Source organism: Furipterus horrens, unplaced genomic scaffold, assembly GCF_987537825.1.
Source record: "Furipterus horrens unplaced genomic scaffold, mFurHor1.1.pri manual_scaffold_12, whole genome shotgun sequence".
NCBI classification, from domain to species: Eukaryota; Metazoa; Chordata; class Mammalia; order Chiroptera; family Furipteridae; genus Furipterus; species Furipterus horrens.
This window is the reverse complement of record NW_028327182.1, coordinates 69,357,896-69,385,055: the sequence shown is the minus strand read 5'-3', so window position 1 is coordinate 69,385,055 and position 27,160 is coordinate 69,357,896. Positions and strand designations below refer to the sequence as shown.

Here is a 27,160-nt window from a genome sequence, read left to right as displayed (position 1 = left end):
ATAAGAACAGGAGCAAATTGAGATGATGTATCAGTTGCAGAAGGTACCTCTTCATAATATATTCTGAACATTCACTGAGATGAAACCTAAATGATAAATATTCTGGGGTTCATAAAAATGATATATTATTCTTTTAATACAGATAGGCTTTTAAGACATTTTAAATTTTATACTCTAAGCAAAACCTCAGAAATAGTGGACTAAGAACAGCTATTTTGTCACTTTGGGGAATGGTTTACTGTTTGCCTTTTGAAATAAATTCTACTTTTCAAACATCCTGATGATCAGCAAACTGACTGCATTATTGATTCTACACAGGCTGTATGTACTATAACAGTCCAGGGTCCATGCTAAATGCTTCACTCTCCCTTTAATCCTCTGCACTAAAGGATGAGTCTGGATGTCATAGATGGCCAAATTGTCATATCCTTTGACCAAGGCCTCATAGCTAATGAGTGGCAGAGCTTGATTTGATCCCAGGTCTTTTTGACTCGTAATTGTTCCTGTAGCATCTCTACAGGTTAGTGACTCTGGACCCTTCAGATTTAGAAAGTAGCCATTTTTCCCTTTTGGGTCCCATATTTGAAGATCATGATTCATTCTCTCTTATGCCTCAGCTATTTCTCATTTTTGGTAAGATAATCCTAATTTCACATAAACATTTTCTATCCTTTATTGATTTTAGAGAATGGTAATTCTTGGGGTTTTATACATCTTCATCTTCCTTTTTGCTCAAGAGGCAAAGCTAGGCCAAGTGACTTAGTAAGTATTTAGTAGTTTCATGAGTGGAGTTGCCATGTTTTGAAGAACTGACTTGATCCTGGGTGTTTAAAATAGGCACAGATGAAAAACTATACAGGTAGATGTTGGAGATACTGCAGGTTCAGTTCCAGACCACCACAATAAAGTAGGTACCACAATAAAACGAGTCACATAATTTTTTAGGTTTTACTGTGCATATAAAAGTTATGTTTACACTGTACTGTAGTCCATTAAGTGTGCAATAGCATTATGTCTAAAATAACAATGTAGTTACCATATTAAAAAAAAAAATTTATAGCTAAATAAATGCTAACCATCATCTGAGCCTGTTGGAAAAATGGCGCCAACAAACTGCTTGACTCAGGGTTGCCACAAACCTTCAATTTATAAAAAACACAGTATCTTTGAAGCAAATAAAGTGAAGTTCAATAAAACGAGTTATGCCTGTACTACATTATAAAGTAATACTTTTTTGTGACCTTCACACAACTGCTTCTTTCTTGGGGTATCTACATTCCCATCTCAACAAAAGATCATGCAGGACCCTATCCGATCTTTCTCTCTGCAGTATACCTCCTGCCCACTCAATGCCCCTGAAAATAAAAATAAAGCATTTAATTAATTTTTGCATTTTTGCTTCTTTCGCACCTGGCTGGAGCTGAAATCAAAGTACAGAAATGCAGCCAGGCTAGATTAGAATGAGATCTGTTTGGGCCCCCATGGTCCCTTAGCCTCATGAGCTGGTTGTCTAAGTCACCAGGAAGTGACCTGGTGGGGGGTGAGGGCCCTTTGTGTTGCAGCCAAGTGGGGATCTGAGGTGACCTTGGGGCTAGCCACCCCATCCTACATCTGCTTCTCTTGGCTGCTTCTTTTGGCTGTGGGCCGTTCCCACCCTGCTTGGTGCTGCCAGACAGTGGGGAGCCCAGCAGTGGAGGCAGCAGCCTTAACGAGCTCCATCCCCAGCCAGAAGCCATGTCAGAGGTGATGGGACCTGCAGGCCTGGGGGTGGTGGCAGCTGAGGTCCCCAAGAGGTCACAGAAATGGGATTTCTGTGGAGCAGGCATGGGAATGTGCAGGCTGGGAGACAGCCTGGGCCACATGCAGGCCACGGTATGGTTCTTAAATGTTGGTAATGGGAGCCCCATAGTTGACTCATGTCAATTTTTTCTAATTTTTAAGATTATAGTTTACGTTCAATATTGTTTTGTATTAGGTGTACAGCACAGACTCATGTCAAGTTTTGATCAAATACTTCCCTCACCAACTTCCTACTGTTTGTCTTGGACATTTATCTAACTTTCACAAATCATACTGAACTCTAGTTCTGTGTCCAAATTCTAAAAGGCCACCTACTTCGTTGTGCTCCAACCAACTTAATGATCTTTCTCTGATGGAAGCAGTACAGCTTTGGGCTCTAGCCTGAGTTAAAAATCATTAACTATATATATCCCTAGAAGCTGACATCACAGTCTTGTAGAACCTAATTATATCCAGGTAGGAATGCCACGGGTTCCCCTACACAAACATCGCTACATTTTGTTCATTCTCATAAGTTAACAGATACTGATAACCACGAGCTGAGTCTAAGTCTAGATTTCTAATAAAACATTACCAGTTTATTTTTCATACAATAGGAATGTTATGTGATTTGCAAACAACAAATCATTCAACAAAGGCACTTATTTAACTTGCCAGCTACTCCAGAGGTACCGCTGGATTTATCTTTGGAGTTTATAACATTACGTCTTACAAACCTACAAAATGGTTCTCATCATGAAATAAGCAATATATAGTTGTCCATTAAGTAGTTCTATGGTTCTGAAAGATATACACAGATACGTAAGTTCCCACTTCCCTCTCTCTCACCCCCAACAATCAACTTACTTGCTGTCCTTTTGGTCCAGGGAGTCCAGGCGGTCCCTGCACAAACACAAAGAAATTTGTAAACTGTTTCACTTACCCCAGGACCCAGATAACATCTGCTGGAAGGTCTGGGAAAGCCATTCACTGTATATTTAGAACATCATGTCGTATGTATAGAGGTTTCTGATACATCTGTCTCAGCAGGCAGGAACAGCTGGTGGGGTAAAGGCCTGGGGTCAGGCCCAGTTCCCAGAATTTGCTGGCTGTCCATGTACAGATGTTTTGGGTTTGCTTTTCTGAGTTTAGACTTGGGACTTCACCCATGCCTTATTCTTGTTTGCTCTGCTCCTTTTTCAACATCCCAGGCCCTGTCACTGCAGAGGCCGTTTCTCCTGACTCCCTCTGGGGCTGCCCACTGGCCACTGTCTAGCACTTTTTGCCAGTAGATCAGCAAATGTTCACAGGCAGAATTAATCTACAGGCCAGTATTGGAAAGTCTATCCACAAATATCACCATGTGTCTATCTGCAAAGAATTCAGTGTCAATACCACACTTACAATGAAGTTTTAAAAGTGCACAAAAAGAATAATTTGTGTCTAAGTACACAGAAATGGGAAGGCGGGGATCGTGGGTGATTTTAATGGCCATACAAATAATTAAAGTTGTCAGATCAGCAAAGGACCCAGCGGTTACAATCTGTTGTTTCATATTTCCCTGAACTGTGTATTTTAAAGTATAACCCGCTCCCCCCACCCCCGAACCATGTGGTATGTGTGCTTTGAGTTAACAACCATATACAATAGGAGAGAAAAGAAGCTCTCTTCTTATAATCCCTGTTTCATTCCATTTGGCCAAATCTTTCGTAATAGTGAGCTACTTGCAAAAATGACTTTTATAGGACCAGGGAAACTATCTGTAGAAACAAAATCAGTAAATCAATTATTATCTATAGTCTGAAGAAAATTATGAGTACTCACAGCCCCATCTATTAGTAGGACTGAATCTTTCCAAGTGTATGTGTCTCCATTGTTTCTCAGTATCTGTCAAGAACGTGATCCCACTGCCTCCCTTGAGAGTGTCCCTCAGTCTTAAGCAATGGTTTTCTGAGAAGGTCTCTCTCACCTATAGCCAAAACCTCTTTTTTAAATTTAAGGTTTATTTGTCTTACTACTAAAAAAATGTGTGGAATGAGAGTCAAAAACCTTCCTGAATTAGCCAGTTTACCTCCTGGGTCCCTCGTGCAGGGGAGGAAATGGCCTGAGGGCTGCATAGGCACTAGCAACTTTCCTTTCTCCCCCTCTCTCCTCCTTGCATCAAGCCCTCTTTCATCCAAGTATTTGTCTTGTTGCACCTCATCTGAATTGCAGGGGGAGTGAACACCTATAGACTTCCATTTAGGTGGGGCACTAGGGCCATTTCATTAATTGATGCCCAATATTTCACTTGTTACAATGGCCATACCCAGATGTAGTATACTTCTGTTATAATGGTCATGCGCAGGCATGACACACCTCCTGTGGTGGCCATGTCTAGGCAGAGCCCATTTCCTTCTTATCACCCTGTTGGACTTGGGTTTGCTTTGTCCAGGGATGATAGGCCCCTTGTCAGCTGGTTAGGTGTGGGGCCAAGAGAGCTTGCCCATAACTGGAATAGCACCCAGCCAGCAGTAAGTTTAAATTTGACATAATTGGCAGTGATCTGGTGACCACAAACTTGGGTCCTCATTCTTCAAACTTATTATAATAGCAGTAAAATGTAGGCAAGGGATGACTTTTTTATAGTGACCACAGCATCATAGTTGTATTGTGGAACTTTCACCTGTATCAACAGTTGAAGAAGCTGCATCTCTAGAGGATGCCTTGGCAATGGTACAAGAGTGAGCACATATATATGGTACTTACTGGTCTTCCTGGAGCTCCGACTGGACCCATTGGTCCCATAGGCCCAGGGCGGCCAGGAGGCCCCTAAGGACAGGCAATAAGAGAAAGCTGTTAAGAGAGGTTGACTGGTATTTAGAGTCCTGAATTCCTATAGTTTTCTTGGCATATTCTCTAATGAACATAAAACTTACCTGGAAACCAACCAATCCAGGCTCTCCAGGTTCACCCTAATTGAGAAGAAATAATTTTAAGAGTTCTAGTTTTTAAGGTGATCTTTAGACTTAGTTACATTACAACACTGCAAACAAGTATATGAGTTATATCAGCCCCAACAGAACTTGGTAATGTTAATTAACCTAATATCTGGGGCATTGTGAATATGGGAAAGGATGCACTCACTCACAATTAAATGTAAGATGGAAAAACATCCTGAAAGGAATTAAAATAATTTTTAAGTTAATCATGATTTTGGATTATTCCATATTCTATGCATTCCTCTAGTCCATTCATTCTTACAACTCAGTTCACTTGGAAATCAATTTTGTTATTCAAAAATTTACACTGGATCGCTTAATCAGGTCTCCCGTTTTTAGCAAACTTACCCTGTATTTGTCACGGTCCTCTTTAGACAGCGCATAAGGTTCACCTTTTTGCCCTTTGGGTCCTTGGTGCCCCTAAAGTAGTACACATATGGTAAAAGAGAAAAAAGGCAAAAACAGTTCGTTAACATTTAGAGCAACTATTGTTATTTGGATGATTAAAACTGACTTTCATGGGCCATGTCTAATTGCTCCTATGGCTTATTTAGATTATTTTAAAGACCAATCATTATATTCAACCACAAAGGTGAGACTTCCACTTTCATATTTATTCAATAGTATCTTTCTTTAAAGTTACAATGGAAATACTTTATAGGATTTGAGTTATTTTCAAAACTCCAAATGAATGCTCAGTAAACTAATCCTTTAGTATACCAACATGTTATTTTTCTTCATAATATATTTTGTGTTTTCCTCGGCATTAGTGTCCTGAAAATATTAACATGCACTCTGAGGCATCATTTGTGGGAGAGATACTGAGTCATTCTTTAAAACTAACATTGTGTGAAGTATACATGATATGTGCATACATACATGTATACATGTCTTAATACTACATACAAAATCAATATTTTAAAGTAATGAATATATTTGTTGATGACAAGTTATTTTATTAGGATAAGAAAATGATGTAGCTCATTAAAAGCTGAACCATGTAAAAGAGTCAAAGAAGCAAGAATTGGAAGGCAGAGGCGTATGACGAGAAGTGGATTAGCTTCAGGGGGAAACAGGGAAAGGGTGTTTATGACTGTTCTTCCCCCACCTTAGAAAAGTTTTACCAAATAAAATGTTAGTATAACCCTGAATTTGCAGTATTTTGGTGGTAAGAGGGTAGCAATATACTACTGAAAAATATTTCAGTATTCTTTGCAAAGACCCTGAAAATAAATGAAACCACAAAATAGATTAATATATGAAAGTTCTTCCTTAAAAAAACTCCTATATTGTATATGCTGAAGAATATCATTGTTCTTTCATGTCACAATGGATTTTAGAACCTAATAAAGATGGTGACTAGTAATTTTGTCAAGCTTTAAGCTTTTTAAAATGTTAGTTTTACCCTTACCCAATTATTCACTGTTATTTGAATCGGAACATGGGAGGAAATGAAGTGACCCCTAGAAGACTGTAGGAGTGAACAATATAAACCAAACCAATGATTTTCTAGCTAACGTTTAAAGAATGAATATGGAAAATTGTTATTTGTATCCAGGAAAATCATGCCTAGATATCTGCAAGAAAACCTCATCAGGGAGGTGTACTTCATCCTGACCACTAACTAAGAAGAGAGCAGTTTTTCCTCAGTATAAAAGGTAGATTTAGCATGTGCCTGCAGTCCCTACAGTTGAGTAAATAGAAGGCAACACACTATCCTTAGAAAGTTTCTCTAAGACAATTTCTTAAGGGTCTTGTGCTGGGCATTGCAGGTTCCATGAAAGAGAGCCTGAGATACAACATCTTCCATACATTTCTGCCAACAAGTACCAGCCATCCAGGTTCCAGAGCTAACCATGTGAATAGCACGTGCTGTGCTGATGATACTCACAGGAGATCCAGGGAAGCCCCCGGTGCCTGCGGGTCCCTGCTGGCCTGCGTCTCCCCTGGTCCCATTGCAGCCATCATAGCCAGGTGGTCCTCTGGGTCCACCTTGCCCAGGATGTCCCTTGGAAAGAGAAATGGCCATAAGTCATCCAGTCCATAGGTGTTTAGTTTTCATGTAACTGTGTGATAAGTTTCAAATCTTCTCAAGAGAGATGTCCCTGGCATGAATCCAAGGAAAAAAGACAGCTCAAAATGAATGGGTGAAAGATTAAGTAGACAAAGGCACAGAGGTAGAGTTCCAAGCAGGGGAAAGGTCTTCAGACAAAATTCTGTTTCTCAAGGGTTTTGGTGAGCAGTAAACTGTCTTGGCATTTTTCCTACCTTGCTTCACTGGGTGACTGGGGTGACATTTTGGCGGGGGCAAGGGAGGAGTGGATTTAAAAATTCTAGAAAAAAGTTCTAGAAGCAGCAATCTTCTCAGGGATAACAAAGACGTCTTTATCTGTTGTGGCCAACTGACTTTTGATAGTTTGGCAGACCCACATTCTAAACAGCTAAAAGGTTCAATGGCTTAGCCACAGCTAGAAGAACCGATTTCCTCTTTTTATGTTCTTTGGGAACACTCCTTTTTAGATTTTAAACATGAATAGAAAGCAAGCCAGGTATTCTTAGATGTCTGGTGAGAGAGGGCAGGCGACACAATCAAATGTCTTTCGAATGACCAGAGAGGGTCAGGTGAAGTCTGTGGGCCTCTCAATCCCATTCATCTGGTTCCAGGAGACATTCTTGGGGCTGGATTAACAATCTGTAATTTATGCATTATGAGACCACAGTCTGTTTTGTTATTCTTTACAGAAAAGATGCTTTCTTATCATGTAATTTCTTTAAAATGTTGATTTACTTGATAATAGGCCAAACATACATCCTGGAGTGATTTTTGAGGCCATTAGGATATCTTTTAGATTTACTTTGAGAGATTTGGGAAGTTTCAAGACAAATGAACAAGTCCTACACAGAATGCCTGTACTCTAACTAATACTAAGAAATATAGTAAGAAAAGTAGAATTTTTCTTTTGTTTGCACATCTTTTTGCTTGAGATGTTCAAAGCTATTGTTTTAACTGGTGCCACCAGATAAGAGATCCAGTAGACCTGTCATTCAACCCTCTGGGGATCAGAGAAATCCTGATGGCTTCTGGAAATCATGATGCAAAATCTCTCCTGCTGTTACAGAGTCAGCTGTCTGACGGCCTTCAAAGCAAAACTCTCTTTTTGGGGGGTTTCTGAAAGCTGATCCTTCAAATCCAGTCTGTGAAAACAAGCTCTGTAGGTGTTCTGTTCAAGATTTGTGGTATTCTAGGATGTCCTTGCTTAAAACGTACCACTGAGTTCCTTATTCTTCTCCTGAATTATGTCTGCTGTTGATCTTTCTGATTTCCTTAGAATTGATTTAAGTCATTTGAAATTGCATATCAATCTGATCTTCTTTTGAAATTGTGCTTCAAAGAAACATTTCAGTTATATTGAGCTAAATATCCACCTCTTTTTGTTCATCTGATTAGATACACTTCTGTATGATATAACTAAGATTTTACTGCACACCACTTTTTATATATGACTTCTAAACAGCTAAAATTACCCAGGTCCTTCAAATCTACACTTGTTAGTTGCTACACTTAGATATGGCAGGTGAAATTTAAGTTAATATCTAGTATCAGAGTTCTGTGGTTAAAGAGACCGTATTTAGCAGCACCAAGATTCTGTAAAAAATGATCAGTTATCTGCTCATCATGATCACTCCCCCATATGATGATTGCTTTCTTCCTTGTTTGTGAAATATTTGCTTCTGATATTAAATGAATATGAAGTGGAAAAACAAATTAAAATACGATACAGATTAGTTACAATATTTTTCCATAATGTCATTCCATTGAGACTCAGATTTCAACTTCCAGAAGACAAAAACTGACGAACAGTTCAAAGAGTTCAACAAAGTAGTTTAAAAATGGGTGATTTGAGTCAGTTGGTAGAAAAACTTGCATTATTTGTCTAACCGCTAAAAATCTGCAGGTTCTTCAGTTGTGCCAGTTTCTCCAGATTCTGATAAATGTGAATGTTATTTCCTTATTTGTTCATAGCTGCGCATTTTGTAACTGACGTTATCTGTTTGAATGCTCCATCCAGGTGACACTTAGGATCACTGGTCACGTAGGTCTCATGTCTTGGTAATCACGACTTCCTTTCTTTAGGTCTGATTGCTTTCTTCTACTGTTGCAAAAGCCTTTTTGAACGCAGAGCTAAAAACCTGAAGAAAAAGGATCAATTCTCTGTGATGACTCCACTCATGTTCTTCCTGTATTCTTCTGCAAGGAGGCAGCCCTGCTAGTGCAGCCTGGGGGGAATGTATGCATGTGTGTGTGCATAAATGTGTGAGTATGTACGTGTGCGCACATGTGCACCTGCATTCACGCACATGTGCGTATTGGGATAGAGAACATGTGTACACAGGGCAAGGGCGCAGACATCTTTGTATATGTGTGAGGATCCCAAAGCAGATGTCCTTAAACTTCAACAGTAGACAAACAGGGCGGGTCTGAATGTGTGATAAACACATTTATCCCTGAGAAGGGGAACTGCAGGAAGCCGGCCCTGGGAAATATGCTCATGGGTCCCTGTGAAGAAGGCTGTGACTCAGGCTGCTTTGTTTATTTTGTTATACCACAAGAAGTAAAGTAAACTAGGTTAGAAAAACACATTTTATTACATTTTGAGATTTTCTCATGGATAATCCATGCTTCTTCTCGTTTATGTGTGGTTACTACCAACAATTTGAGAAGCTGCACAAATGTTCAGGAGGGCTTCATTCCATCCACGTTCTTGGCTGTACTGCTTTATATTCAGGTTATTCTATGGTTCAAACAAAACTTCAAGACCGGCTCTTCATTGAGCATATCTGAGCAACGCTCTAGTTTTTCATTACAAAACAATGTCCAGTTCTAGCAAAGTATCCTCAATTCCCAAGCCAAGTCTAGGAGAACATTTACAAAGGAAACAATCTGTCCAACATTTGACTGGATTCCAGGAGAAAGAGACGCAGATATAGCCCCACAATTTTGTTATAAACAAAGAAGAGGGCTAGCTCAAGATGTTTCTGTAAAGTCATAAATGCATTGGTTCACATGTGTACAGTGTTTTAAAATTCTAATCTTACGAAAACTTACAGGAATTCCATCAGCACCAGGGAATCCAGAAACGCCTCTTGCTCCCTATAAAAAAGGCAAACAAACTTAATGAAGGTCAACACAGCCACTGCCCTCCATAAAACTAGAGGAAAATATCCTGTTTTCCATACCACATCTCCTTTTGGTCCTGTGATCCCAGGAAAGCCTCTTTCACCCTTGTCACCTTTGCGGCCCTGCAGTCCTGGGAATCCTTGTAACCCAGGGGGCCCGGTGTATCCCTGGGGGCCCACTGGCCCTGGTGGACCCTGTAGAAACAACATACATTCAATTTCCACAATTAATAGCAATGAACAAGCCCTTTCAGTCATGTCGCTTCATTCTCAAAAAGCTATAATCTTCCGAGAACATTATATGTAACTACCATCTTCTGCCACCATAGCAATGAACTGATTTCTGGCAAAGAGAGTTCATAGAGTTAAAAGGAAAGAACTATTACATTTAAGAGAAAATGATCCTAAATTACTAAGGTGATGCTATTGTGAAATGATACTATTGGGCTGGAAAAAATCAACTTAACTTGTTTTTTTAAAAAAAGTCTTTTTATTGTATAAAAAAAGTTCTAAAACAAATTTCTAAGATTTAAAAAATATCTATCTCAATATAATGTATACAATGGTTATGGGATGATACTCAAAAGAATTGAAAGCAGACTTAAACAGATTATTTCTATATCCATGTTCACTGAAGTATTTTTCACAATAGCCAAAAGGTGGGAGCAAAGTGTCCATCAATGGATAAACGGATAAACAAAACGTGGTCCATCCATATGATGGAATATTATTCACCTTAAAAAGGAAGAAAATTCTGACACATGTTAAAACATGATGAACCTTGAGGACATTATACTAAGTGAAATAAGCCAGTAACGAAAGGACAAATGCTGGTGATTCCACTTACATGAGGTTCCTAGAACAATCAAATTCAGAGACAGAAAGGGGAGTGGGGGAGGACATGGGGAGTCACTGTTCAGTGGTTACAGAGTTTCAGCTGGGACGATGAAAAAGATCTAGAGATAGAAAGTGGTGATGTTTACACAGCAATGTGCATGAACTTAATGCTACTGAACTGTATAAAGATGGATAAGATAGTAAATTTTGGGTTATGTGTGTATCACAATAAAAATAAAAAGATTAAAGGGGGATTCTATCTCTCTTATTAATAAAACTGATTTATGAATTATGTTTATGTTCTAATAAAATACCCAGGTTAGCCTAAATTCAGAAAAATACCTCTATGTCTTGATTTCTTTTTACGAATAAGTCTGCTGTTTATTCACCACACAGAACCTTTACCTGCTAAGCCCTGTTTGCTTTCACATTTTCAATTTCTATCTTGTCTTTAGATTGAGGGGGGACTGAGCTGTCATTTCTAGTCTTCTCTTTCATTGCCTATAAATTACTCTTCCATTATGAACTGTGAAGCTAAAAAGTTTGTCATTACAGGATGTTTATAATTTGTCCACAACAATCCACTCAACTGAGGTGAAGAAAAGAATTTCCAAATGCAGCCCAAGATGCAGTATTAATGTCATGGACACACTGGCATAGAGGGTGTGGGGACATCTTGCCTCTGCATTTCACTATCATTGCTACACTGCTCTTCCTTTAGATGTCCCCCTCCTTCCCCTCAGTGTGGGGGAAGCAGTTTAGACATTTCTCTGCAATGGAAGATACGGATGGACATTAAGGTTTCAGTTGGTGGATGAGACCTATCCTAAACCCTGGGAGCCCGGACTTCCCAGATGAGGGCTTTTGGGAAGCCCCGTTGGGGCTCCCTCTGAGCAAAATCAGAGTTTTAGAGATAGTGGGTTCTCCTGCTCTACCCTCCACATGTTCCAGCAGAGTCCAGTCAATGCAGAAATCAGTAGGTACTCACTGAGGGTAGCCTGATTGCAAGCATCTTATGTTGCGGTGAAGCCAATGTATGTCATTTCTTTGCTTCCTAGTTGAGGGGAAGTGTGGTCAAAGACAGACAGTCCTGACCTTGGACTCCTGATACCCAGACTCATTCTATAATAGTTGAGTTCTAGTCAGGGGTCTATTTATGTTATAAATTTGGGGACAAAATATGCTTTGATTCTTATTTTTAAGACTTTTCCAGTTGTGCTCATTTTTGTTTTGTTTGTGGCTCTGTTAGAATATAGCCTTCTAGTGATTATATATCATGCTCCTAAGCCCTGAGTTCCCTAATCACGGTGAGGCTTGTCAGTGTTTACAGGGAGTGTCCTTTGGGGGATAAAATGTTCCTCATTAGTACTGTCATTTTTTCTGTCCATAAACTATATCTCTCTCTAGGGGATTACTGAATGGAGCCAGCTAAGAGGAACATCCCCTACTCATCAAAATGAACTATGTGTGTCTTAATGATGAAAAGCCACATTCTTGTCTTGTACTCATTAACCTTTTCTCAATTCTCTGATGGGGAAAGTGACTAACGCCATTGCGTACTCATTTTCCTTCCACTGTCAGTAAATTTCTCTTCAACCATAAAGTCTTGGCTGGGAAGTATGACTTTGGGAACAAAATTCCAGTCTTTCCTTTCCTGGAGCAAGTTGTCACTTTTTCCTTTTTATTGAGGTGAAATTCCCATAATGCAAAACTAACCATTTTTAAAGCAGCTTTTAGTACATTCACGATGCCCTCTATCTAGTTCCCAAACATTTTCTCATCCCTAGAAGAAACCTCATACCCACTGAGTAGTTAATCCCTGTTCCTCCCCACCCCCAGTCTCTGGTAACCACCAATCTGCTATTGGATTTCTTAATTCTTGATACTTCATATCAATAAAATTATATATATGATACATGACCATTTTTGTTTGGTTTCTCTCACTTAACAGTTTTTTTAAAAATAATTAATTAATTAATTTTTAAACAAGGTTACTTTTATTTTATTTATCTGTTTTTAGAGAGAGGGGAAAAAAGAGAGGGAGAGAAACATTACTGTGTGGTTGCCTCTCACTCGTGCCCCCAACTGGGGACCTGGTGTGCAACCTAGTCATGTGCCTTGACTGGGAATTGAACCAGCGACACTTGGTTCGCAGGCTGACAATCCACTGAGCCATAGTGGCCAGGGCCAGAGTTTTTTTTGAAGTTCATCCATGCATTGTATGATCATGTATCAGTACTTCATTCATTTTTATGGCCGAATAATATTCCATTGAATGGATAGACCATAATTTGCTTATTGTGAATAGTGCAATGAACATGCATGTACAAGTCGCTGTTTGAGTACTTGTTTTCATTTCGTTTGGGTTTATTCCTAGAAGTAGAATTGCTGAATCCTATAGTAATTCCACATTTGTCTTTTTGAGAGCCCGCTATACTGTTTTTCATCATTTCACATTCCCACCAACAGTGTGTGAGCATGCCAATTTCTCTACATCCCTGCCAGCAGTTGTTATTTTCCATTAAAAAAAATTATAGCCATCCTAGTGGGTGTGAAGTTGGTGTCATTCTGAAGAGTCATCTTGAGCTTCTGACAGATGGAACATTTCCCAAAATTCCACCCAGCTTCCGTCCTGGGGAAGGGCCAGGAAGAGTCTGGAGAGAATCCGAATTAGAGCCCCGTCCTCTGGGACTGAACTGTCACTCTTGCCCGCAGTTCCAACGTTGTGTTGCTGAGACTAAATGAACATTTTTGTCCTAGTCCAATGACCTTCATATACATGTTTCAGTCACCAGGAATTGAGATTTTTCCCTAGGATATCCTGCCCATGTTGGCATCTAGTGTGTTTGTAAAAAGCAGTTGGAATGATCAGGTAAATGAAAGGATTTCCCTTTGTGCTAATTAATCATCATCATTATCAACCTCTATCCTCAGCTGAAAAGTCCCCTTTGGAAAATTTATTTTCATCTCTTCCTTCCCTTTTGTAATAAGTAATGTTAAAAATAAAAATTATCCAAGAAAAAAGGAGGGCTCCAGTTTAAATGTTTTTGCATAAATCTCAAAAGCTGCTAATTACTAATGATCCTAACATTCTGGCAATATACTTAATAAAAGAATTGCTATAAAATATTTCTTAAATACCAACAGACCATATACTATGTCCGGTTCACACCACAGAATTTGATTTGTATACATGTATTACTTCCTAGGAAACAGGATAACAGACAGTATCAATTAATTGTATATCCTCTGGGGTGAAGCACTGTTACAGGTCTTAACAAATTGTTTATCTTATTATTATTTTTTCAATCCCCACATTGTTGTCCATGTCCATGGGTGGTACATATGTTATTCGTCTAGTCCCTTTACCTTCTTTCAACTGTTTATCTTATTTTTATACCCATGACAAATGCATGAAGTGGGCATTTCCCCCACTTGTGAGAGGAGACAATGGGGCTTGGGAAGGTTCGATGGGAAGAACGAACTGTTATGCAGTTAGGCCTGGGGAGGGGGCTGACCCTGAAGCCTTCCATCTTCCAGTATAACTTCCTGCTCAGGTGAGGTCTGTGAGCTGCATCAGCCACCTGAGAACTTGTAATGCCAGAGCCTCAGGCCCAGCCCAGAACCCCTTGGACGTGATCCTCAGGAGGTTTCTTGTACAGTGACATTTGAGAATCACTTTATGACCCCACCCTCCTTCCCTTCCTGACGTTCTTATGAAAAGAGACAGGTATCTCTTAATAAGAAAAATCTCTTATGCATGAAGTTGGATCTCAGGAGAAAGGTCGGGCTCACTGAGTCAGACAAGAGGAAAATTAAATATTTATATTTGTTAAATGCTATTTGTAATTAAATTCTTCTTGGTCTTATACGTCAGTGATATCTGCAGCAAGACAGAATGAACTATGATCACTGTTAGAATGGGAGGTTGCACAATACCTCTTCCATTTTGAAATCACTAGTGGAGTATGTGTGAAATGTCTGGGGTCAGTTTTGGAAGCTAAAGTCTGAGAAAGTGGATAGAATGAGTCCAGACTTGACTATACATTGCTTAAATACCACAACTGTAGAGAAAATGCACTTTAAGTCCTGTGACACTTACTAAGCTTTCATGAATCTGGAATATCCCGTAAAAGGGGCAAAATATAATAGGGTATGTGCATATGCAGAATAACTAGAATTTCAGACTCAAAAGTAGAAGATCAGCGATTATTCAGGGCCCCAAGAAATTTCACATCCGTGCAACTCCAAGGTGGTACCTATTTACATTCAGTTTAGTAACCTTAAAACTTGCCTTGGATAAGGAAGTAAGAAGAGCTTCATGTACAAGGAAGGATAAAGAGAGATGTTTCCAAGGATAAAGCCTACTTCATTGCATATCAGGATTTTAATCTACAGTACAGTATTTTCCTGATAGAATAAGAATAAGCTTTTCATGAGTTACTGGCCAACATCTGAATACTAGGAAATCCCTTCTCCTTCCTAAGTTTACTCTTCCTGTCTTGAGAGGCTTTTGTGGGCACCAGGCGCCCCACCAGACACCCCATATCCTCTGTAATCTCCTGGGGGGCCCCTCCCTTCCTTGGTTGTTGACGACATGTTCCAGGCCTTCCTGGCCTTCTGATGCTGCAGTTACTGGTGACTCTCAGGGAATTCCAGACAATTCCCAGCTTATCCTGAGAGCTGTTCACACACATCTGAAAACACAGTGATACCTCTGCGAAACAGTGACCCTGCTAATGAGTTTTTTGGCTAATGAAGATTTTTTTTGCTGTTTTTTGGACTTGGCTAACGAATGTTTTAGTGGATGCATGCACTAACATAAAGGGGCAAACATGAACGGTCGGGCCATTCCAGGAGCTTATCTTTTCCGTCTGTGTGTGTGTGTGTGTGTGACAAAGAAATGAGCTGACCGCATCACACAGGGGAGACCCACCAACCCGACTGGGCTGTTTACGTTCCAGACAGTGAGAAGTGAGACACCAGATAACATAAGCTGCTTTGGATCTGATGATGATGTCTATTAGGCGAGAGGGGGCCATCACTTTGACCTTCTAGAGAGGGGCTTCTGGAGTGTCGCAGAGAGAAACTATTCTCATACCAGTGTCAGCACGGTGCACGCTTCATGGGCAGCATTCAGAACCAATTAAATGATTTTCTACAGAAACCTACGGGAAATCACGTTTCGGCTAATGAAGATTTTGACAACGAATGTGATTCCGGAACAAATTATCTTTGTTAGCCAAGGTATCACTGTACGTAAAATGGCCCCAAAGGCAGGAAGGGTTCCTTTTTGAGGATTCAGAAAGACAACTGCTTCATCTGAAATTTAGAACTAGTCACTGTTCCTAGGGATGATCATTGCCATTTGTGAGCAATTTTTGATTACCCTGGTAGGATGAATTAATACCATATTCCAAGCTAATAAGTAAAGGTAGTATTTGAACAGTACATTATATATATAATAAATATCAGTAAATAATGGATGACTGCCTGTTCTGTGTAAAACAGACAAAGCTGATGTTAAATCTGCCACATGCTACCTGCAGCTTCTTACTTAATACATAATAAAACATTAGCCCTACTCTGGGTGCTATTCCAAATTAAGGAATCTACTTTTATGAGGCAAAATTTATGGGCTCTCAGAATTCTTACTTTCTAAAATTACCAGACACAGATTGTAGGACTAGTGTCAATATAAAGGAAATAATACCCATATGTACAGAAATAACCCTTCAGCCTACCTCTCTCTATTATACTTAAGTCAAAATGGGTCATAAACCTACACGTAAGAGCTAATACTATAATATTTCTAGAGGAAAATATAGGGAAGAATCTTTGTGACTCTGGGTTGGTAAAGATTTCTTAGATAAGACACAAAAATCACAAACCATAAAAGAAAAAAGATTAAAATTTTAATATTCAAAAGATACTGTTAAACACAAAGGGCAGGCTACAGACTGAAAGAAATATTTGCAAAACACATACCTGATAAATCACTCTTACCGAGTATATGGGAAAAACTCCCAGAAATCAATAAGGAAATGAACAACCCAACTGGAAAAAAAGTGGCAAAAGATTTAAACTGACCCTTCACCGAAGAATATGTGCGCACGGAAAGTAAGCCTATGAAAAGATGCTTAACACCATCAGTCACTGGAGAGAGTAAATTAAATCCACAATAAGATATAACTGCAAACTGCTACAATGGCTAACATGCAGAAAAACACTGGGAATGCCGAGTGCTGGAGAGGATGTAGAGGGAATACTCTCACTCACTGCTGGTGGGACCGCAATGTGGGGCGTCCACCTTTAAAGTTAGGCGGTTTCTTATAAAGTGGAACCTATACCTATCATAAGATGTGTAAGTAAATGTTCATAGTGGTTTGATTTATTTCAGTGAAACACTGGAAACAACCTGAATGTCCACCTGCTGATCAGTGAGTAAACAAAATGGTACATCCAGAGTGAAATATTAGTCAGCAATAAAAAGGAAGAAACTTTCTGATGTGTGCAACGAGGAAGAATCTCAAAGGCGTTATACATTAAGCAGCCAGACACAAAGGCTCCTGTCCTATTTATATGATATTATACTATCATCCTATTTAAATGACATTCTAGAAAAGGCAAAACCAGGAACAGAAAACAGGTTAGTGGCTGCCAGGGGTGGGCCAGAGGGAGGTGAATGACTGAAAAGGGCACAAGGAGACTTCTGGGGGGTGGGGTGGTCATGGACGTTTTTCATACCGTGATTTGGGTGGATGTTATATGGCTGTACATATTTGTCAATAATCATTGAGTTGTATGCAAATTATGGCTCAATAAACTTGACCTAAAAACAAACAACCACAAATGGAGTCTGGTGAAGGCAAAGATTAAAAAGAGAATCCCTTAAGTTCATAGGCATATTGGCTATGACCAGATCCCTTTCATATATTCTTACCAGTGAATTTGTAAGACAGGTAATATTTAGAAAAGAAACCAGAGTGGATACTTTACAAATGAAGAAAAAAAAAATTTAGCCAAATACTTTTAAAAAATGTCTGCCAGAGAAATGAACCAATCTGAAGAAATCAAGACCTAGCTTTCCTTCTTTGGAATCTCATGTTTGAGTGTGATCCTGATAAAAATTAGACCTGCTCAGCACGCAGCCCGCAGAACAGCATAGCTGCAAGTGAGCCAGGCCCAAATGAGATGCACGAGTGAAAAAGAAGCCTAAGACGTTGCTAGTTTCCATTATGCATGATTTTCATTAAAAAACAAAAATTAGCAGGTGTCATCTATAATTTTCAGATGTTATGTACAGTTTTATCAGAAATCATTTAAGTTCAATAGATTCACATTTTAAAGCAGAGAACAATGTATCATCTCATGTTTTCCGCCCACAGAACCAGTAAGTCTGAAAACCTTTGCTCCTGATTCTAAAACGCAGGCAGCACAAGGGCAGTCCCACTCAGTGGCTTTTAGGCAAATGTGAGGCCAACTTTTTTAGTCTGGATGTGATTTTTGCTTGTCCTATGTTGGAAAAGTTGATTTTCTGGGAAAGCCTTTAATTGTCTCTGTGCTTGCAGCAATAAATACATTTCGTTTGCCTAAAGGAGAACCGTTGCCTAACTGACTTGATTTCCTAAGCCTCCTGTCCTCCAACAAGACATGGAGTTCAGTGTGGATGAGCCAGGCATCTGGAAGCACAGACAGCAGGGGAGGAATTAGCTGGAAAAAGCAGATTCTGGGGCCCAAGGAAGCACACAGAGACCTCCGGTCGTCAGGCCTCCCATCAAGTATGAAATACTTTAACTTAGGAGCTGTCATATACATTATCAAAAACCAAATATCAACAATATCCATGATCACCATCAAATAACCTTTCTGTCATTATGAGAGAATAACACAGGGTGGTGTTGGGCTATACTTATACAATTAGAAAGTGACAACTATAATAGGCGGCAACTCTTTGAATTACTCAAATCATAAAGCTACAGGTAATTAAAATAGTTAGCTGTCCATGTTTATGGTCTCAATTATAGACTATTAATTTTCATGAGACGTGTCAATATTTTACTAGTATTCTTAGGTCATGTTCTTAGGTTGTATTCAAGTGTGATGTGACTCACAGTGTTCTAATTACTCCGTGTTTCTGTCACTGTCCAGAGGGGAGTTCTATATATAGTGATCGGCCAGCATACCAGGGAATGCTGCCTACAGATGGAAGGAGTGAGAGGAAATAACGTGAGCATGGCCTTCTCAATACTGTCTTCCCTGTTGTGATTGTCAACAGGCTGACAATCTTTGACAGTGACATTTCCTCATCTGTGGCACAGATCAGTAACAGAACCAACAGTTATATCTACTTTGCACTTAGACTAAACAAAGTCACAGGAAAGAGAAATATTCTTGAGATTGGTATTTATGGAGTTGGTCTGTTATGAAGAAGAAAAAAAAAGGTCAACAAAGAAGAAAAGGTTAAGAACAAGAGAGGTTTCTGATTTGGCTGTGGTAGTTTTCTCCTGTTAATCTTTATTTGAAATGTTTCTGAATAGAACATGTTTTAAATTAGAGCTCCAAATTTTCTGTCATTAGAAAAGGTGTGGCTACCACTCTCCTCCTCTCTCTTCTGGCTTTAACTTACTTATCTGTCATTTTATATTCATTAAAGTATTGTTTTTCTTTCTTTTTAATTATTTAATTTTTAAATTCACATACAATAAAACCCACTTTTTTGTGTATAGTTCTGTGAGTTTTAAAAAGTGCTCAGAGTTGTACGACCCTAAGTCCCCGAGCTGCTCCATTATCATCAACCCTGGTTAATCACTGGTCTTTCTCCAGCCTTATGATTTTGCCTCTTCCAGACTATCATGCAAGTGGAATCATTCAGTACCTCATCTTTTGAGTCTGGTTTCTTTCGCTCAGTGTAATGCATCTGAAATTCACCAATCCTGTTTCTATCCTGTTCTGGATATCAACAGTTTGTTCCTTTGTATCATTTTGGAGTGTTTTGTTATATCCCATTAGCAAAATTTGTTTACTCATTCACTTGTTGAAGAACCCTTGAATTGCTTCCAGTTTTTGGAGAATGTGAATTGGGCTGTTATAAACATTTATGTATGTTTGTGTGTGTACTTATGTTTTCATAAATACCCAACAATTGGATTACTGGGTCGTATGGTAAGGGTGTGCTTTACTTTATTTAAAAAAGTTGCAGGTCTGTTTTCCAGTCTGGCTGTTTCATTTTGCATTTCTACAATCAATACAGGAGAGCTCCAGGGGCTTGTCAGCACTTGTCATCAGTTTTGTTCTCTTAGCCATCCTCTAGGTCTACAGTGTTCATTTCTTTTTACTAATCTCATTCCTTTTTACTAGCACAGTTTCTACATGTCTGCTAATCCTAGATCCAGTTCAGAGTCCAGAGTTTCCATTGATAGCATCATTATTACTGTTGCTGCGACACCCTTTTGCAATGAGAAACACAATGGCTCAGCCCCTGCTGGAACTTGTCACACTGTGGGCCATAACCACAGAGGTTTGCTCAGTCAGTGGATTGTGACCAAAGTTTGGTCCCTTTGCTGCTGTCGATAGAGACAACCCATAGTCAGCTTCTTACAAACGTGTGTCTTGTTCCCAGGGCAGGAGGGCCTTAGACGGGTTTGAGCCAGCACAAACCAGGCCTCAGGCCTAAAAAAATAATCTCAGGCCACGTGCCTCAAAGGCAGGGACTGGCAAGAATGATCTTTGATGGGGTCAGCAGATTACCTTGAACTTTCATAGAGGTGTGGGGAGGAGGGGGGAATAATTTAAAAAATTTCTACTATATGTAAACTAAAGAGAAATTCAATCCTAAGTTCCTATCTATTGTACAGATTTCATTTTATTTTGGGTAAAAATTTATTTCCTTCTCATACTGTTGTACAAAACACATGTCTGTCTTTTTGATATAGGAACGCCATTCCCATTCTCTAGCAAGATTCTTATAGGGAAGAATAACAGCCATTTCAAATTAGACTAACATAACGTCACTTTTCAAATTTACATCTCTGCTCTTCACCATTGATAACCTAGTCCTTTCCCAAAGGCTTCATAAAACATCAGATTTGGAAGGGTCTTCAGGGGGCATCTCCAGGAGGTCCTCAGATCAGCAGCATTAGCAGCACTCCAAGTTCATTAGCAATGAGGGTCCTCAGATGACCCCCAGATCCCCTGAATCAGCTCTGCATCTTAACAAGACCCCAGGTGATTTGTGTGTGCTTCAGAGGTTGAGAAAACCTCTCTAGGAGTGGTCCCTACTTTAGGATTGGTCTTGGCTGGCTGTCAAAGCATTAATTGTGGGGAGTAATGAACTTCAGGAATTTTGACCTAGCAGTTTGTGGGGAGGAGAGGAGCCTGGAAAACTATTTTTAACAAGCTCTCCAAGCAATTTGGATGCAGAGCCAGCTTTGGCAGCCAAAGAACAATTCTCAAAGGACAGGTGAGGAAACAGCCCAGGGAGGTGAAGCGTCTCATCCACAGCTCTGTGGCCCACCCCTCCAGGAGCGTTTCTTGGGGCTTCTGACCATACCCCAGGCTTCTGTGATCATCAGGCTGACTCTTCATGCTGAACCTCTGAGGGTTCATGAAATGTATGGAGAGGCTTCTAGGGCCCCCTCAAGCTTTAAAATCAATTTCCCCCATGAACAGAGGATTATGTGCATTTTTTCCATGGTGGATGGGAACCATAGCCCAGCAAAATGCCTTAGGACAAAATTTTCCTGTATTTTCAGCATTTATAATATTTTTCCTTCCTAAGATTAAAGAAGAAAACCCCTAAAGGTCCGTGACCTTATTCTGGCGACTTTAAAAACACATGTGAGTCTATATGCCCTGCAGCAGGGGCCGTCTGGCTCACTGTGCTTTGGATCTGGTGATGTTACTCCAGCCAGTCCTTGGTGACTCCAAGATCCCCTCCCTGGACCTGAAATCCCTACTGTTCATTTCAAAGGAAGTTGGGGCTGAGATGAGCTCTGGAGCAGACAGTTGCATAGAGCATAGCACAATTTTTGGCAGTTCTTTTTACACCTTGTAGCATTTTATTTTCTGAAAAAATCATTTCATTCTCTTTAAGGAAGTATGAGACATTCCCTCCTTTTAAAAGGAAACCTAACTAATCCACCCAAATCCCACGACTGTCTAAACTTAAGTCATTCCAAGTTTTAGAGAAAGAACTATGTTTTGTTCCATCTTTTGTGAGGAAAAGCCAGAAGGGGCTTTCTAATGCTAATGATAAAACAGAATCTGTGATAAGTTCAAAACAATAGATGCAGTTCTGCCTTTAAGTTCAGATCAACTGGAGGAAAAGCGGCCTGGAGTGCAATGGGAGAGGGGGGCCCATTTCCTGGGGAGGTGAGCTCAGCACACAATGCCCAGTCTTCCACTCTGGTGGAGGTCCCCATGGTTGTAGAAAGTGCCATCGTGTCCACTGTCCTATCCTAGAAGACTGAGTAAGCCCTGAGAGGCAGTGGCTCCCTCTGATTTACTGCTTGAGTCATATGAAGCAGGGGCTTCCATTTGGGGTTTTAGCACGACCTGCCCACTTAGGGCTTCCACCCCCGTGTACTCTGCTCCAGGCTAACTGAGCTCCTTACAATTGGGCTAGCTTCTCTTGTGCCTCAGGGCCTTTGTACATGCCTGTCCTCATGGCCTGATGACTCCGAGAGGCACTAGAGGACATTTTCCAGACCGGGTGCTCCATCAGCTTGTTTTTATCACAGCATTCACTGTGCTATACGTTGGGACATACCTCATTTGAGTTTCTGTCTCCAGCATCCCTTACAGCATTTGACAAATAATAACATGACCCACTTTTAAGTAAAGTAAATGCATTATGGTGGTGCTGGAAGTAAAAAGCCAGTCTTCTATTTTTAGGCCACTTTTTAACAACCATTATAATATGTTCATGATTTTGGAAGCACTTCTGAACCCAGCTGCAGTGGATAACACTGTGGAGGGCTATCATCCTCTTATTCTGTCCCCTCACCCCCCTGGCTCAGTTCCTTAAGTCATTGTAATATGTCAAAATATGTCACCCACAACCTCAGCTCTTCTCCAATCTCCGTGCTGATCTTTGGGATTTCTGATTGTTGGGTGTACCGGATGATCTGGTTTTATCTGTCTGCATTGTCAGAGAGAATGTTTTCCAGGCCTCTAAAAAGGAATCATAAAAAAGGACCACCCAGACTTGTGGAAAGGAGTGCCAGCCCTATCAAAACTGTGCTTAGGACCTGATAAACAAGACATGATCTGCTGAAATCAAGAGCTAAGAAATGAGGCAAGAGTTTTGGAATGCCAGGACTCCCTCCTCCAGGAAATGTAGTTCTGGTAATATTTGAACCAAGATGTTTTGAGGACAACCGTCAGTAATATGCCAAACATGCTTAAGCCATTTATTGAAACTACCGTGACTCAGGAGGGTTAAAGGTTATGGAGAAAATGTGGGAGTTAGCCAACACGGGTCTTTGAAAAAGCTATAAAAGGAAAGGTTTCAATGCTTACTGAATGGCTCTGTTTTAAAAAAAAATTTATATTTCTAACAACAACAGATACCTTCTTATTACCTTTTATATTCCCTATCTGAGGAAAGCAGGGACTAGAAGAAATACCTTGCAGTTCTTGTGGCCAACACTAGATGACAGTCAGACGCATTCTTTGGGAGCAAAGATTCCACCCTACTGGACTTCAGATTTGTAATGCTCAAAGATTTTGCTATTGTTGTGGGTTAAGACACTCCTCTATGGAACAGAGGGCAGATCCCTCACTTGTCACAGGGAGCTAACCTCCCATGGGGAAAATTCTGATGAAAATTTTGACTGCAGAATTCCAATGGTGTCTAAGGGGCATATGAAATTCCATTTTTCTTTTTAAAGGGTAGCTGAACTCATTCAATAATTATTTTATAATTCCATTCCCTTTTGAATTGCTCAAAGGAATATGTTCTAGTATATGTGTGTGTGTCTGTGTGTGTGCACACACACACACACACACACACACACACACACACACATATATATATATATATATATATATATATATATATATATATAAATAACCTGTTAGACCCAGACATAGTGCAGAGTTCCAAGAGATAGCAATCATCTTACTGGATTTGGTCCCTGTGTGAGATTAAGTTATAAGAGCAACTAACATTTCTAGACTAGAGCATTTACTATTTGAAATACTTTCCAAAAGTAAACTATTTAATCCCTTCAACACCTCTATGAAGTATGTAATGTTCTTATGTTAATTTTATGGGTGAAGAAACTGAGGTACAAAGTGCTATGAGTTGCTCAGCTGGCCTGGAGAGGAGGGGATTCATACCCAGTTTTTCAGAACAGTTCCAGAGGGCACTGTCACTGTCCACAGGAACGTCCTTGTGTAATGGATGTGACTCTGGACTCTGAATATAGCTTTTTGACTGATCTTCATGAAGCTATAATCAAGCCAAAAGCAGATGGACAAACTGACAAAAACAAGCTATGCTTGGGGTTCGTGGAAACCCATACACAACAGAGCTAGACACCCTCCTGCAGTGATTATCTAAGAACCTGCTTATCTGCTTTAACTAACCGCTGCTCCATTGTGGCCATTTCACGGCTTATTAATCCTCCTTCTGCTAGCAAGTGACCTAGGGCAGAAAGAGAAGGTGAAACTCAAACAAGTCAATTCTGTTACTTTTTAGCAACTCTGGTCAAAAGGTATGCAAGGAAGGCCTGGTGGGGGCGGGGACTGTAGGCTAAAATACTGAACTATCAAAACACTGGTGGAATAGTTAGATACATCTCATAATCTATGTTTTCTCTAGCTTCCATGAACAGATGTAATGTTGAAGAAAGATTGTGTTAGGAAGATTTCTGAGGGGTTGTGGGCTTTTTTTTTTTTTTTTTTTTTTAATGGTAAAACGATTGAATTGTTAAGCAGTTCCTGAAGGAGGGGTTTAGCAGGATTTTTGAGAGAATACATTTTCAGGTACAGGGAAGTTTTTGGAAAATCAAGTGCATACCTCCTGGGAGAACTTTTGCATTCAGGCAGAAGACCATCATGGCTAAGAAGCCTTGGGCAAATAAGCCACAGGGGACTAACCTCAGATGGGCACTAAGATATTAAATAGAAGGCTATGCACAGCCACGGCCGTTTCTGATGGGGACAGAACTCCCCTAGAGAGAAGAAAATATTTGAATGGGTAGCTATTTGGTTGTGAACAAATTAAAAAGGTATAAAAGTGACTGCTAATTTGATGTTGAGAGAGTCATTATGAGACAGAATGGTAGCTGTTTCCTAGAGTAAGTATGAGAGACAAGGAATCCTTGAAAGGGATGCTGAAGGAAATGGAAGAGAAGATGGTAGGTGGGAACTCATGGCTGGAAGGGTTTTAGAGAGGTGCCTGAGATGTTAGCACCAGAGGTGGAAGTCTTTAAATCAGGTGGTGAAGGGACTTCCATGTTACTTAATCATAGGGGGATGTGCAAGAATATTATAGAGATTCTGGTGGTCTGCAAATGACCAGAAATATATGTGTAGAGATAAAAAATACCCTCAGGAAGTCAGAACCTTCTTAAGGTACATATATTTGATATAGGTGCACAAAATTATAAGCTTGGGGACAAATCCTAGATCAAGATGTAGCCTAACTTTATATATGATGACAACACGCCCTACATGGCCTGGACAGGCAACACGGCGGGTTTGTGGTGAGCAGCCTGGCATTCTAGTTCATTAATTTTTCATACTCCAGATTTCCCTGGATGTTTAATAGTGGGAAAGGTTAAATGACAGTAACACGAGACTGAAATTTAGTCTTCCTTATTTACATCTTTAGGAGTATCTAATATTTTGGAAGTTGTTCCTGGAAGTAGTTTTGCAAAGATGTTATCAATAATAATATTGTACTTAGTGCATTACTGACCAATCAGAGCCACATGATGGCAATATTCATGGGCCACACAGTGGATGTGAGCTGAAGGCATTTAGCCCACTGTCAGGGTTAAATCTAGTAAACAAAGGGCTGGTGCTCACAATCCTGTCTGACACTGCAGATGGTTATCTGGACATCCTGGACTTCCCTCCTAAGACCCTCCAGTTTAGAGTGACTATTTGGACGGATATTGAACACACATCCGCAATTAAAAAAAGAACAACAAACCACGAGAAATTGATCTTTTTTCAGTCTGGTGGAAAGATAATGGATGGCTCATTTGTCCAGACATGAAACTCAAGGTCTTGGGCGAGAGGAAACCAAATAACATTAACATCCATTCCAGAGGAGTGACTCAGCTTCAGCACTGTTCTCATGACATGGGGTGAAAACAACCTCCAGAACATTCGTTCTTCTCAACTGTTATAAGAAAAATAGCAGTTTCAAGGCATATACTTACTCTTGATATGCTTCTTGTGCATTTGAGGTTCTATAGAGGCCTTATGATCACATATAACAAGTGAAGATGCACACAGTTCATCTTATAAGCAGGAAGTAAGTTAAAGCATAGACCTCGAATAAGGCTGTGATATTAACATGGTAAAGTCTTAGGATTTCAGCTTCTTAATGGGATTACCCCCAGAAAGCCTCACCTATTATGCCTACTTGTGAGATGTTCCCCTTTGTGTGTGTGTGTGTCTTGTTCTCCATCATCATCATCATCATCATCATCATCATCATCATCATGGTCTTCTGGGTTTGTCCTACTCTGAATGTGGTGTGCTGCCAGGCAGGAGCCACACACCAAGCGCATTTAGGATTTTCTCTCTGAACCTGTGCCTGGCTACATGGGAGGCCTTTCCCACTAAAACATTCCTCTTCCTCACTCCCAAAAGATACCTGATCTGATGATGACCCAAAGAGGCTACTTTCAGGTACTGGCACTCTATGAACCAGTTGGTAGTGATAGTCACCTCTGACAGGGAAGGCAGAAATGGCAGAACTCGGGGAGACTGATTGCAGGGATGCTCCCCAGTTGCCCTGACATCACCTCTCAAAGTGTGGTTTTGGGGCAGTATCTCAACTGGTAGCATTTTCTTTCTGTATTCTGATAGAACATGAACACATTCTCCCACTCACACCTCGAACCAGGGCAAGTGGCTTCTCTGCCTGGGCACTTGGACAAACTCTCCCCTCGACCGTCAGCAATGATGTAATTCCCACTGTGATTGCCTTTCTCAGCCTTAGAGATCCTTAGCAGTACTCAGCGTGGTGGTCTCTCCTTCCTTCTGTAACTGAAAGCAGGTCCAGCTGCCCCCCACCACGAAAACCAATATTTGAGAGGCAGGTGCTGATGTAAAGGAAAGTGGTTTATTTTCAGGTGCTGGCCACCTGGAAGATGGGGTACTCGTGTTTCAAAGCCCATCTTCCCATCTCAGTGCAGGCA

At 40.2% G+C, this 27,160-nt stretch overlaps 1 protein-coding gene across 1 annotated transcript in view; it reads right to left on the bottom strand.

Annotated features, from left to right (window-relative positions):
- COL4A2 (collagen type IV alpha 2 chain) overlaps nt 1-27,160 on the bottom strand; it is a 198,901-nt gene that overhangs the window by 72,228 nt on the left and 99,513 nt on the right. The window contains exons 7-13 of the mRNA XM_090258214.1: nt 9,999-10,133; nt 9,868-9,912; nt 6,652-6,768; nt 5,109-5,180; nt 4,698-4,733; nt 4,528-4,590; nt 2,647-2,682 (exon numbers count right to left, since the gene is read on the bottom strand). Of these exons, the coding sequence (XP_090114340.1) occupies nt 2,647-2,682; nt 4,528-4,590; nt 4,698-4,733; nt 5,109-5,180; nt 6,652-6,768; nt 9,868-9,912; nt 9,999-10,133 (504 nt within the window). The remainder of the gene's footprint in view (nt 1-2,646; nt 2,683-4,527; nt 4,591-4,697; nt 4,734-5,108; nt 5,181-6,651; nt 6,769-9,867; nt 9,913-9,998; nt 10,134-27,160) is intronic.